This window comes from Vulpes vulpes, chromosome 1, assembly GCF_048418805.1.
Source record: "Vulpes vulpes isolate BD-2025 chromosome 1, VulVul3, whole genome shotgun sequence".
NCBI classification, from domain to species: Eukaryota; Metazoa; Chordata; class Mammalia; order Carnivora; family Canidae; genus Vulpes; species Vulpes vulpes.
The window spans coordinates 174,263,279-174,276,328 of record NC_132780.1 but is presented as its reverse complement, the minus strand read 5'-3'; the positions used below and the strand labels follow the sequence as shown (position 1 = coordinate 174,276,328).

Sequence of the window (13,050 nt, the reverse complement as noted above, 5' to 3'; positions counted from 1 at the left end):
CTGGTAATTCTCTGTCTTGAAGTCTACTTGATTTGGGATTAATATGACTACATTGTTCTTACAGAGGGGCTTGCATTGTATGTCTTTTTCTATATGATTAAAGTGTTTAATATTTCTTGTAAACACCATAGAGTTGAATCTTACTTTAAAAAAAATTTAGTTTATTAATCTTTGCTTTCTAGTCAGGGTATGTAATATATCTTTACACTTAATGTAATACTTCTATGTTTATTGCTAGGTCCTTTTTTTTTTTTTTTAAAGATTTTATTTATTTACTCATAGAGACACAGAGAGAGAATGAGAGGCCGAAACACAGGCAGAGGGAGAAGCAGGCTCCATGCAGGGAGCCTGACGTGAGACTCGATCCAGGGTCTCCAGGATCATGCCCTGGGCTGCAGGCGGCGCTAAACCGCTGCGCCACTGGGGCTGCTCCTATTGCTAGGTCTTTGATCTTGGTATTTGTTTTACATTTGTTCTATATATTCTTATTCTTCTTTTACTTCTTTCTTGTCTTTCTTTGGGTTACTTGAGTATTTTTTAATATTCCATTTTATCTCTTCTATTGGCTTTTTATTTATGTCTCCTTTATTTTCTTCTCTTATTTCTTCTCTTTAGTGGTTGCTCAGAGATTGCATTGTTAGTCTTTATCACAGTCTTCATTTAAAAATATTTAACTGCTTCAGGAACACTGTAAGGACTTCAGTGTACTTCAGATTACTCCCTTCCTACCTGATGTGCTGTTATATATTTTAATTCTGTGTAGGCTATAAACTCTACAACACATTGGTATTTCTTCTTTAAACCTTCCATCCCCCACCCTCATTTTGGCCCTTAGAGTTATTGGTATATTTACCTTTCTGGGGCTTTTTATTCCATTCTGCAGAATCAGGTTTCTGTTATCATTTCCCTTTTCCTGAAAGAAATTTTTTTTACATTTATTATAGCACCAATCTGATGGAAGTAAATTCTCTTAGGTTTTATCTTTTTTTAAAAAAAATTTTGTTTATTTGAGAGAGAGAGAGAAAGCACAAGTTGGGGGCAGAGGGAGAGAGAGAAGCAGGCTCCCTCCTTAACTCAATCTCATGACCCTGGGATCATGACCTGAGCCAAAGGCAGACACTGAACTGACTGAGCCACCCAGACACCCCGGTTTTTGTCTTTTTGAAAAGATGTTTATTTCGTATTCATTTTGAAGGATATTTTTACCAATATGTAATTCTAGGTTGACAGGTTTTTCTTTCACCATTTTAAAGTTATTCTTTGGGTAGCCCCGGTGGCGCAGTGGTTTAGCACCGCCTGCAGCCCAGGGCGTGATCCTGGAGACCCTGGATGGAGTCCCACGTCGGGCTCTCTGTGTGGAGCCTGCTTCTCCCTCTGCCTGTGTCTCTGCCTCTCTCTCTCTGTCTCTATGAATAAATAAATCTTTAAAAAAATAAATAAAGTTATTCTTCCATTATCTTTTGGGCAAAACCTCTTTCTTTTTCTTTCTTTTTCTTCTTTCTTCTTTCTTCTTTCTTCTTCCTCTTTTTCTTGTAAAAGAGGGAGGTTGGGGAGGAAGGATGGAGGGAGAAAGAGAATCTTAAGCAGGCTTCATGCCTAGCATGAACACTGATGTGGGGCTTGATCTCATAACCATGAGATCATGACCTGAGCTGATATTAAGAGCTGGACACATAGCCTACTGACCTCCCAACTGCCCCAATACTATTCTTTCTAATGAGAAATTACCTTCCATTCCTACGTGTATTCCTCTCTATATAATATGTCCCCCTTCTCCCTGGCTGGTTTTATAATTTTCTCTTTATTTTTGGTTTGCAGAAATTTGACTATACTATGTAGTTTTCTTTTTATATGTTCTGCTTGGATGTTACTGAGAATCTTGAATATGTAGGTTGGTGTCTTTTATCTCTTTTGAAAATTCTTGGCTGTTGGGGCACCTAGGTGGCTCAGTCGGTTAAGCATCTGATTCTTGGTTTCAGCTCAGGTCATGATCTGGTGGTCATGAGATTGAGCCCTGTGTTGGGCTCTGCTCTGAGTGTGGAGCCTATTTAGGATTCTCTCTCTCCTCTCCCTTCCCCCCACCGCTCATACACTCTCTTCCCCTCAAAATCTAAAAAACAGAAAAAAGAAAGAAAATTCTTGGGTGTTATCTCTGAATATTTTGCCTCATTTTCTTTCTCCTTTCTGTTCAAGGCTCCAATTATATGCATTTTGTTATTATCCCAAGATAATTTTTTAGGATTAAAAAAAAATCCTTCTCTGTGCTTCAGTTAGATAATTAAGAATTAAGGGTGAACTCCATATTAATACATCTTATAGTAAGAAAAGGGAGTCAATATTTTGTCTATTCTACTGCTATCATCTGATTTTAGAGAAAAAGATATATTTGTTCACACACTCAGTTCCATCAGTAGTCTGTAGTCTCCATGGTGGAAGAAAATATAATTTTAAAACATTGACTGAAACTTAAAAAAGCCTTAGGTTTCACTGGTCTTTAGTGAATTAGATTTCAAAATATTAAAACACTTGGTATAAAAAATTAATCGAATGTGTTCTTTAAATAATTTTTAGAAATGTGTTTACTAGTCTAAATTTTAGAAATTTGTATTCCTGTGCAAGTATTTACATATTTTATATTAACATAAAATATTTCATTACCTGAGTTTCTCTTTCATCTGGATATTTTGTTTTCAATTAAAATTTTTTAAAAAGCTTTAAAATGATGACTAGATTGTAATTGCTTTTAATATTGATTACAGTTAGACTGGGAACAGTATATTATGTATTATATTATATTGAAATAATTCATTTTTTCTTACTTTTTCCTAATTTTCTAGAGGAATTCAATGATAGAATTTTACGGCCGGAGTTATCAAATGATGAAATGCTATCTCTTCATGAAGAGTTGCAGAAGATTTATAAAACATATTGTTTGGATGAAAGTATTGACAAAATTCGATTTGATCCCTTTATTGTAGAAGAGATTCAGAAAAGTAAGTCAAAGATGTTGATGAGAACATACTTTTACAACTTTTAAAGTTCTCAGTTTCTTCTGTGTTCAGTGTTTATTATTGCAACAGCTGTGAGGTGCATAGGTAGCCATTATCCTATTTAACTAACAAGATGAAGGCTTTGATGAAATTAACTCCCAATTCACCTCCAGAATTGAAGGTTGGTTATTCTGATTCCTCATCCTAGTTTGACTTCTATACCTTACAAATGGATTTTCTGCAAAACAGTTCTAGGACTGTTTGTATGCTCTTTCACTGTTATTTTATACTAATATATAATGTACTTATGGTATTCATAAACAATTCCTGCAATATAATTTTTTTTAATAGTTGCTGAGGGACCATATATAGATGTTGTGAAACTTCAAACTATGAGATGTCTTTTTGAAGCATATGAACATGTACTGTCTCTCTTGGAGAATGTGTTCACACCTATGTTCTGCCACAGTGATGAGGTAAGTCAAAATATTAATCATGTTTAAGGATTTTTCTTTTTTTTTTAAAGATTTATTTATTTATTTATTTATTTATTTATTTATTTATTCATTCATTCATTCATTCATTCATTCATTCATTCATTCATGATAGACATAGAGAAAGAGAGAGAGAGAGAGGCAGAGACACAGGCAGAGGGAGAAGCAGGTTCCATGCCAGGAGCCCGACACGGGACTCGATCCCGGGACTCCAGGATTGTGCCCTGGGCCAAAGGCAGGCGCCAAACCCCTGAGCCACCCAGGGATCCCCAATGTTTAAGGATTTTTCTTCAAAATTTAGGAGTGGCTTTTTTTTTTTTTTTAAGATTTTATTTATTCATGAGAGACACAGAGAAAAGGCAGAGATAAAGGCAGAGGGAGAAGCAGGCTCCATGCAGAGAGCCCGATGTTGGACACTATCCTGGGACTCTGGGATCATGCCCTGAGCTGAAGGCAGACGTTCAGGTGCTGAGCCACCCAGGTGTCCCTAATAGTGGCTTTGACATCAGTAGATGAGTGATTCAAATAACAAAATAAACAGAAAAATAAAGCATGATTAAAAAAGTGAATACTCTTTTTAAGTATATAAATTAATGGAGATTAAAAGGTTTTTGGTTTTGTTTTATTTGAGAAAGAGAGAGGGAGCATGAGCATGTGTGACAGGCAGAGGGAGAAGCAGTCTCCCTGCTAAGCCAGGAGCCCAACATGGGGCTTGATCCCAGGATGCTGGCATCACAACCTGATGGCTGAGCGACCCCGGCACCTTGAGGTTAGAGGTTTATTTATAAAAATGATTCTCAATACCAAAACCATATTTAGATATATTTGATTAGGTAGATAGTGACCAGATTGGTCTACCTGATTTGCCATATATGCTTGAGTGGCTTTTTAATACTGTGGTAATGGTGAAACTCCATTCTTCTTTTATATACTTTATGGACATGTGGAAATCAAATGGCCTGAATATCTCCATTTGCAGTATTGTAATCCTTATTCTGTTTGCCTATAGTTGTTTTCACTTGATTTAAATTTTTTTTCTTTAAACTGGAAAGTAGTAAGGTCGAATATCATGTTTTAACATAAAATAGTTTAATCAATCATAATTTTTTGGAAGTATTTCAGGCAACTTTTAAGAGGTGCAGAATCACCAACACGCAATTCAAAATTGAACAGGTAGGTATGTTAAGTCTGTAAAGCTTGTTTTTGTACTTGTTGATGCTAATCATTCTTGTAATAATACTGTTTTTATTTGTTTTTCTTTGACTCTGTGGTTCCATTGCTGCATAAGTAGACAAGACATTTTATTAAGTAATTATAGAGTTGTACTATATACTATATATATATATATACTATATATATTTTATTAAGTAATTATAGAGTTGTAACCCAAAAATACCTGAAATTCTTTTAGAAAAACTTAACAAGATACACACCATTGCCTTGCTGTTATCATGATTAATATACATTGGTGCTTGATCACCTGCTTTGCTGGAGCCTATAGACCACACCCATAAATGAAATCTGTAGATAACTCAATTTTAGACAGTTTTCTTCCTCCAGAGAGTACATTTTATTAGAGTACATCCTGGTTACAAATTTGGAGAGGTTTTTATCCCTTTTTCTTCTCACTTTCTGGAAATACATGTGTGCAGTTAAATAACTCAAAGACATAAAAGAAGAATTAATGTCTTGATTTGCCTTTACATCATTGTATGTACAAAATGGACACAGGTCACATCTATAAATCCATAGAATAGATATTCAAATTGTTCTCAATACCTTCCTCTTTTTTTTTTTTTTTTTTTTGAGCAAGAATCTAATATATAAATAAGTTAGGGATGTGGTGCAAAGACAGAAGTAGATAGGTCAGAAACTGGAGTAGTTTTTTAGATAGTACAAAGAAAAATGTTAAAACCGTAGCCATGGGGAGAATATATTGCATTTTTTTTTGCTCTAACCAGAGGATGTAGAAACATTTGAATTTTTTGATTATTGAGTTTATATATTACAATCATGAAACATTGACTTAACAAAAATTCCATCCATGTTGTTTAAAACAACATACTTTACCCAATCCAAATACCTCTTCTTTGATTTGAACACTTTTTAAAGACTTTAATTGAATTTTCCAGCATCATTTGAGAAGCAGGTTGAATTTATTTCTGTTTATAGACAGGATATTTGGAGTGCCATAGTAGGGTATTAAGCTTAATCACTTTCCTGTAGAGGACCATTTAAGGGGAAGTGGTTCTTTGATTCTTATAAGCCTGCCCAGTAGCTAAGTCAGGGTCATAACTTCAGAGATGGAAAGCTTTCTTTGCCACTTTGAGAATGCCTGGTTGTCTTCAACATACTACATTAATTTTGCAGTTTTTAAAATATAAAATAAACAGGAAAAAATGTGTGGACTCTATTCATTCTGGGTACTGATTATGGTCTTTAAAAGTATGTTTTTCTTTGTATTGACCTGAGTTTAATATTAACTGTCAGTCTTGCCAGGGCTCTGCTTCTGTGATACTTACTCATTTACCTATATAGAATAAATAAAAGATTTATGTAACATTCTTTCACTGAAAATTTAGAGAAGTGTTGCTAATTTGCTAAGTGACTTCAAATATGTATTCATATTTTATATCTACATTCTATTTAATTGTAATTTAAAAGTAATAACTTTAATGCATATTATTGTTAACCTGTTGTTCTGTTTCTTCCATACTCAATGCATAACTTAAAAATATATTGAGGGGTTTTTTTTGTTCACTTTGTTTCTTAGCTTGAAACATATATTTCAGAGTACTCAAACTACAAATGTGTGAAGCACATAATTATATCTAGTATAGACTTGAATTTCATGTTGGAAAACACTTGTTTTCTGTGCCAAGTGTTTGGATAGAGGCTTAGTCTCTGTATACTTTCTGTCATATCAAACAAATAGTGTGCCTAAATGAGGGCAAAGAAGTACAAAGTTATTTCTTGACATACTAGTTTAAGAACTTTTTTTAAAATGATCTAGAATTCATACTCTTCCTCCCCCCAAAACAGCCTTGGTACTTTCTTTTTTCTTTATTATGTTATAAAAATTCTTTACTTTTGCAAAGATGAATGCTATCTAGTCATATAACTTTTAAAGCTTTTAAATCTTGTTTTGTGTTCTAAAGTGAAACTTGTTTAATATCTGGGCTTTCTCTCTCCTTTCCTTATATAATTTCACATATCTGTTACTGCAGAGGTAGCCTAAGTTTGGATGATTTTCGGTAAGTCTTGGGACAGCATGTGATTTTTTTTTCTGTATAAATTATCTATTTAAGTTCAGAAAGTATACCCAAAACAACCTAAGTACAACAAAAAGGAAACACTGCTATTACTATTGCCTTTATATCACTTACTTGAGATACCCTTTTTTTTTATTTTTAAAAAATATTTTATTTTAATTTAATTTAATTAGCATATACTGTATTTATTAGTTTCAGGGATAGAATTTAGTGATTCATCAGTTGCATATAACAGCTGGTGCTCATTTCATCAAGTACCCTCTTTAATGTCCATCATGCAGTTACCCATCCCCCTTCCCACCTCCCCTCCAGCAAGCCTTAGTTTGTTTTCTATGATTAAGAGTCTTTTATGGTTTGCCTTCCTCTCTATTTTCATCTTGTTTTTGGGGTATCCTTTTAAAATTAACCTCTAATTTGCCTCTAGATATCTCCTTTTTTGTTTTCTTTCTTTTTAAAACGATTTTATCTATTTTTTGAAGTAGACTCCATGTCCAGTAGGAGTATTTAACTCACAACCCTGAAATCAAGAGTCTCATGCTCTACCAGCTGAGCCAGCCAGGCCCCCCTAGATAGCTCCTTTTTGAAATAGCATGATATATGTCATAAAATAAAAATGTCATTTTAAGATAAAATGAAAAGCTAGTATCTAGCTGTTCAAAGCTGTTGATTCATTTTTTGTTAATTGGTTTTGCTAAATTACTTGTAGAATTACTTGTGTTTAAAGAACTTTTTTTTTTTTTTTAAACAAGACGTATGCTATTTGTGTATTTCTGGAGATAATCAGAAGTGAGATATTTTTTAAAATGTCAGATTTCGAAAAGCTGAATTTCTTATGATCTAAATTCTAGATATTTTAGTAATATTGTGTTGATATTTTTGTAATTGGTTTTAGAAACACTCAGAATTAAAAAGAAACCACCGATTTAAAAAGAAACCACCGATTGTATGCTTGTTTACATAAAATAATCTTCTAGTTTAAGTACCCTTTTTACTACTAACTATTTATTGAGAGTTTTTCCAGTTTTAACGTAAGTTTGATTTGCTCCTTAGATATATATAAAATGCACTTGTCATTAATGTACCAGGTATATTTGAAACTTAATCCATTTTTTTGTTTTTGTAATTATTGCATTATTTCAATAAATAAATTTTGCTTGTAGGAGTAATAGCTATCTGTGAAATTAAGCATCCAAAACAAACTTTTCTGGATTTTAAAATAGTCATTTTTATTTGGTTAGCTGTTGTGTGGGCAGCATTACATAGCATAAGTTTTAAATTGAGTAAAAGTTCATTTTTACTTGTTGAAACTTGAAACATAGGCTGTAACAGGAAATTTTTGCTGCTTTTTGGCTTATTTTTTGTTGTAGTTGCTTTCCAGCTATATCTGCTTTTAGAAACTTACTTTTGAAAAAAAATTACAAAACCAACATTTAATATTTTATGTCAGAGCAGGCTTCCTTAGGCTACATTTGCTTTTTTACTTAGGTTTATAGCTAATCCTCCCCTTGGGCACTTTATTTTCTCTTTTTGTAACTTTGAAGTTAAGTAAGATGCATTTTATACTTCATTCCTCTAAGATGCATTTTATACTTCATTCCTCTTTTATTTCATACTCCTCCTGAGTATTTATGATTATAAAATTAAAATTTACTTAAAAATATTCAGTTCTAGAGGACAGATTTTTTTTGTTAAGGTCTAAAATGAACTGAGAAGGTCATAATTTTGTATATTTTTTCTGTTACATTATGTTATTTTAGCAGTACAGTTCTAAATGGATACATTGTTTTGAATGTTGGTCTTACCACATTTTTTTTGTTATTCCAAAATATATATGGCAGTGAGAACTATGTACCACTAGGGGGCTCTCACCTTTTAAACATTTCAGTTCAGTTAATGTTTTAACTAGTAGGTAAATTCTAAACATTTATTAATATTTTAAATAAATAAATATTGTACCATTTGTTCATACCCCCAAATTAAAACTTTAGATGTCATGTCACTTTTGGCTTCTGAGATGTTGAGACTATGTCTATGACTATGACTATGAACTCCAAAAAGTTATGTTAGCTTTACCTTTAGTTTACACTTTTCACAGCTATTTTTATTGTAGTTTAGAATAAACTAGATTGTTGTGATAATTTGCTATGTACTTGATACATTTTTGTTTAACATTTAGGAGCACACAGAAAAGAGGAGAATCATTTGGAATCAGCAGAATAGGTAGCAAAATTAAAGGAGTATTCAAAAGTACCACAATGGAAGGAGCTATGTTGCCTAATTATGGTTTAACAGAAGGTGAAGATGACTTTGTAAGTAAAATTCTTCAATTTGATGTATGTATAAATTCCGACCTACAGTGTCATAAAAAACTGGACATGCTTCCTTTCTGTTTTCCCTTTCCTTTATTTTACTTATTTCAGATTTCTTTTCTATCCTTTATTTTTTCATTACTTTATAGATTCATAGTGCTAATCTAATTTGTAAAGATCCTGAACACCAGGTTAATTGCCTGTTAAGGCCAGAGTGGTTTCTGTTGAGTTGAGATAGTTATAATAGTCAAATAATTTACCATCTTATGGTTAGAGTTTTACTTTGTAGTTTCATCTCTTTCCAGCCATAGATCCAGGCAAACATTTGTTTTCATTGTTTTTGTTTTTGTTTTGTTTTCCACTTTTTAAAAAAAGATTTTATTTATTTATTCATGAGAGACACACACACATACACACAGAGAGAGAGGCAGAGACACAGGCAGAGGGAGAAGCAGGCTCCATGCAGGGAGTCCGACTTTGGGACTGGGACCCCACGATCACTCCCTGGACCAAAGGCAGGTACTAAACCGCTGAGCCACGCAGGCTGCCCCAGGCAAATTGTTGATAAATGTCCTTACCTCTTGCTACTCAAACTGATTGGTGTATCAAAAGCATCAGCATTGCCTGGGAGCTTATTATAAGTACAGAATCTCTGGTTCCATTCTAGACCTTCTGAATCAGTTTGCATTTTAACAAGATTTCTGGTTAATTTATGTGCACATTATACCCACCATGCAATTTTATTCTGTGATCTTTTGGACATGTTGTCCTTGAAATACCCTTCCTTTATTTATGTAGAAAATTTATACTTTCAGAATCCAGCAGCTTCCCATAGACCCTTATCTGGGTCCCCAAGTAGAATTGAATATTTCCTCCTTTGTGCCCCTTCTTAGATCATATGTTAAAGCATGCACCAAAAGTTATATTTGAAATGATGTTTATGATTGTTTTCCTTACTGGTTAGTTCCATAAGGATAGATATTGTCTCATTTGTACTTTTTACTTATTGAACAAATCTTTATTGAACAGAGTTCCTGGATCCTTATTTTGCCCTTTAATGAATGAGCAGTGGGGATAAAGTGATGATTAAGATAGAGACTTTGCCCTTAAGAGATTTACTAACCTGGTTATAAAAGATTGAATAGGGCAGTCCTGGTGGTGCAGCAGTTTAGTGCCGCCTGCAGCCTAGGGTGTGATCCTGGAGACCCTGGATCGAGTCCCACATCAGGCTCTCTGCATGGTGCCTGCTTCTCCCTCTGCCTGTGTCTCTGCCTCTCTCTCTCTCTCTCTCTCTATCTATCTATCTCTCTCTCTGTATCTCTATGAATAAATAAATAAAAAATCTTAAAAAAATAAATAAAAGGTTGAATAATAGTGATTGGATTGGCAATGACTAATAAAAAGGAATGAGGGGGAAAAAATAAAAAGGAATGAGGGAGAGAAGAGTAAATAAACCCATTTTTTTCTTTGTACTTCTTCCTTTTGCCCTCTGTCCCATTGCATGATGAATTTTAAGGAGTTTAAATGATTCTTCATGATTTAAGTGGAAGAAAATCTTAATTATTTTTTTTCCTTCTTATATATCCAAATATAACATTTTTTTTTCTGTTTATGCCCTTGTCTTTTCTTAAAAGTGTGGGTAAGAAGAAAGACAGTAGACAGAGGATATAGTCATTTTTCAAAATAATATTTATTTGTGTATTAAAAAAATTTAAGCATAGTAAGTCTATAATAAGTCTATAATAAGTCTCAATTTTTTAGTAATATGGAAAAGTGGAAACAAATTTAAAATGCCATCCATAATCCTATCACTCAATTGCCATTTCTGTTAACATTTTGGTGATTTAAAAAAAATACCTTTCCTTTCTCATCCACATAGATTAGGCTACATTATGTATACAGTTTGCTATCCTACTCTCCCCACTTAATATTACAATAAAAGCATTTACCCATGTTACTGTGAACTTTCCAAAACAGAATTTTGTTCAGGAAGATGTACATTTTATTTTTTGTTCTGACTGATTACTTGAAAGATAAGTTGGTTTTTGTTTGTTTGTTTGCTTCAGGAATGGGAGGATAGTCTTTAAAAAGGTGAGGGAATTCTGTGTTATAGTGGCCCAAGGAAGAAGAAAATACTTGATTTGGAACCAGAGATAAGTAATAAGGAAAACTATGGGAAGAGAGCAAACTAATCCCTAACCCTCTGAAAAGAAAAGGTAGGGGTGCATAGGCTGTTGATCCAGACTAAGATGATGCCAGTTGTGATTTAGAGGGCACTGTGCTAGTTTTTTTAAGTTTGTTTAAGTAATCTCTACCCCAACATGGGGCTCAAACTCATGACCCCAAGATCAAGAGTCACATATTCTTCCAACTGATTGAACCAGACACCCCAGTACTTGTGCTAGTTCTAAGTTATGGGAACTTGGGAGTCTTCTTTATCTTGTTTAGGAAGTTTAGAGGAAAAGGGAAATTGCCAGTCTCATTACCAGGGTGAAGGTGGTTTGTGATGCAAATTTGGGACCTAGAAAACATTTTCTTTTAGAACCCTCGATGTGATCATTTGGTGGCAGTGCCTCCTTCCTATTGCTCAATTTTATTGTGATTTGGCTTCTTCACAAATGAAATGGGGATGATAGTATCTGACTTACATAAGGTTGTTGTGAAAATTAAACAAGTAACATGCACAAAGTGTAGGACAGCACTTAGCATATGGTAAGCGCAGTAAGCACTATAAGAGCATCAATTCTTATAAATGTATGAATGTAAATTATGGATTAGACTGGCATATGTATGCTGGCCTGGAAACCAAAGTCCCCTGCATAAGATTGAGTCTATTTGAAAATGTGTATCTGTCCCAAGTTCAGAAATTATTTGCAAATAAATTGTTGGAATCTATTAATATGTTGGAAGTTATCTCTGTATAGGAAAAGATAAGGAAAAGATAATAATGAGGAACACTAGTATTTCTTAAGGAAATAGGGGGACATCTTTTTGCCTTTTATCCTCTGCCATCCTTACTCTCCATCCTTTCTGTAGAGGGAAGATCTATATGAAAACAAAAAAGTATTTGGTTTTCCTTTTCATAAAATTTTGGTTTATAATATTACTTACTTTCAAATAACATTAAAGGAAGTTCTAAAAATTCTTTAGAGAAATACTGCCTTAGAGATTATTCATTAAACTTTTTTGATATAAATACCATTTAAATGGTAACAGTAACAGTAATACATTTAAAAAATTTGTCCTTTGTTTCATGGATAGTTTTATGTTGCTAAGAATTTTGTTCTCCTATTTTGTTTCTAAAAAATTTTTTATTTTTTTTATTTTTATTTATTTATGATAGTCACAGAGAGACAGAGAGAGAGGCAGAGACATAGGCAGAGGGAGAAACAGGCTCCATGCACCAGGAGCCTGATGTGGGATTCGATCCGGGTCTCCAGGATCGCGCCCTGGGCCAAAGGCAAGCGCCAAACCACTGCGCCACCCAGGGATCCCTCCTATTTTGTTTCTTAGATTGATTTTGGAGAACTTTTTATTTAAGAATTTCTTTCCTTTTTTTTTTTTTAAGTAAATTCTACACCCAACTTAGGGCTTGAATTTGTAACAGTTAGATCAAGAGTCCCATGCTCCACTGACTGAGCCAGCCAGGTGCTCCAAGAATGTCTATTTTTTGGCATTTAGTCAGTTTGTTAAACAAATTTTCTTTCATTTTATGATTGTCTACCCTTCTGATGTCTCATAAACTGAATCCATTGACAAAATTACAGTTGTAATAGCCATAGAAAATGCTACTTGGTATCTCAGGTCCAAGTAGTGGAGCGGGCATTTCCCTCACACATTCTTCTCTCTTTTTCTTTCAGGTATATAAGGAGATAGCCTTATCCCAAAGAAAAGGCAAAACCCAACTCATATCATCTGTCTTTATAGTTTCTTTTTAGGATTTGAAGGCTTTGTTTTCAATAGAGTATTAAGAGGTCCTCCTAAG

The 13,050-nt window shown here is 33.7% G+C and overlaps 1 protein-coding gene across 18 annotated transcripts in view; it reads left to right on the top strand.

Annotated features, from left to right (window-relative positions):
• Positions 1-13,050, top strand: part of SNX14 (sorting nexin 14) — a 74,521-nt gene that overhangs the window by 39,630 nt on the left and 21,841 nt on the right. For 12 of the 18 annotated variants that reach the window (XM_072736715.1, XM_072736749.1, XM_072736707.1 and 9 more), the window contains 5 exons: positions 2,838-2,993; positions 3,342-3,466; positions 4,599-4,657; positions 6,712-6,738; positions 8,933-9,065. In XM_072736715.1, coding sequence (XP_072592816.1) covers positions 2,838-2,993; positions 3,342-3,466; positions 4,599-4,657; positions 6,712-6,738; positions 8,933-9,065 — 500 coding nt within the window. The remainder of the gene's footprint in view (positions 1-2,837; positions 2,994-3,341; positions 3,467-4,598; positions 4,658-6,711; positions 6,739-8,932; positions 9,066-13,050) is intronic. The other 6 variants (XM_072736747.1, XM_072736746.1, XM_072736677.1 and 3 more) reach the window with 1 other exon arrangement.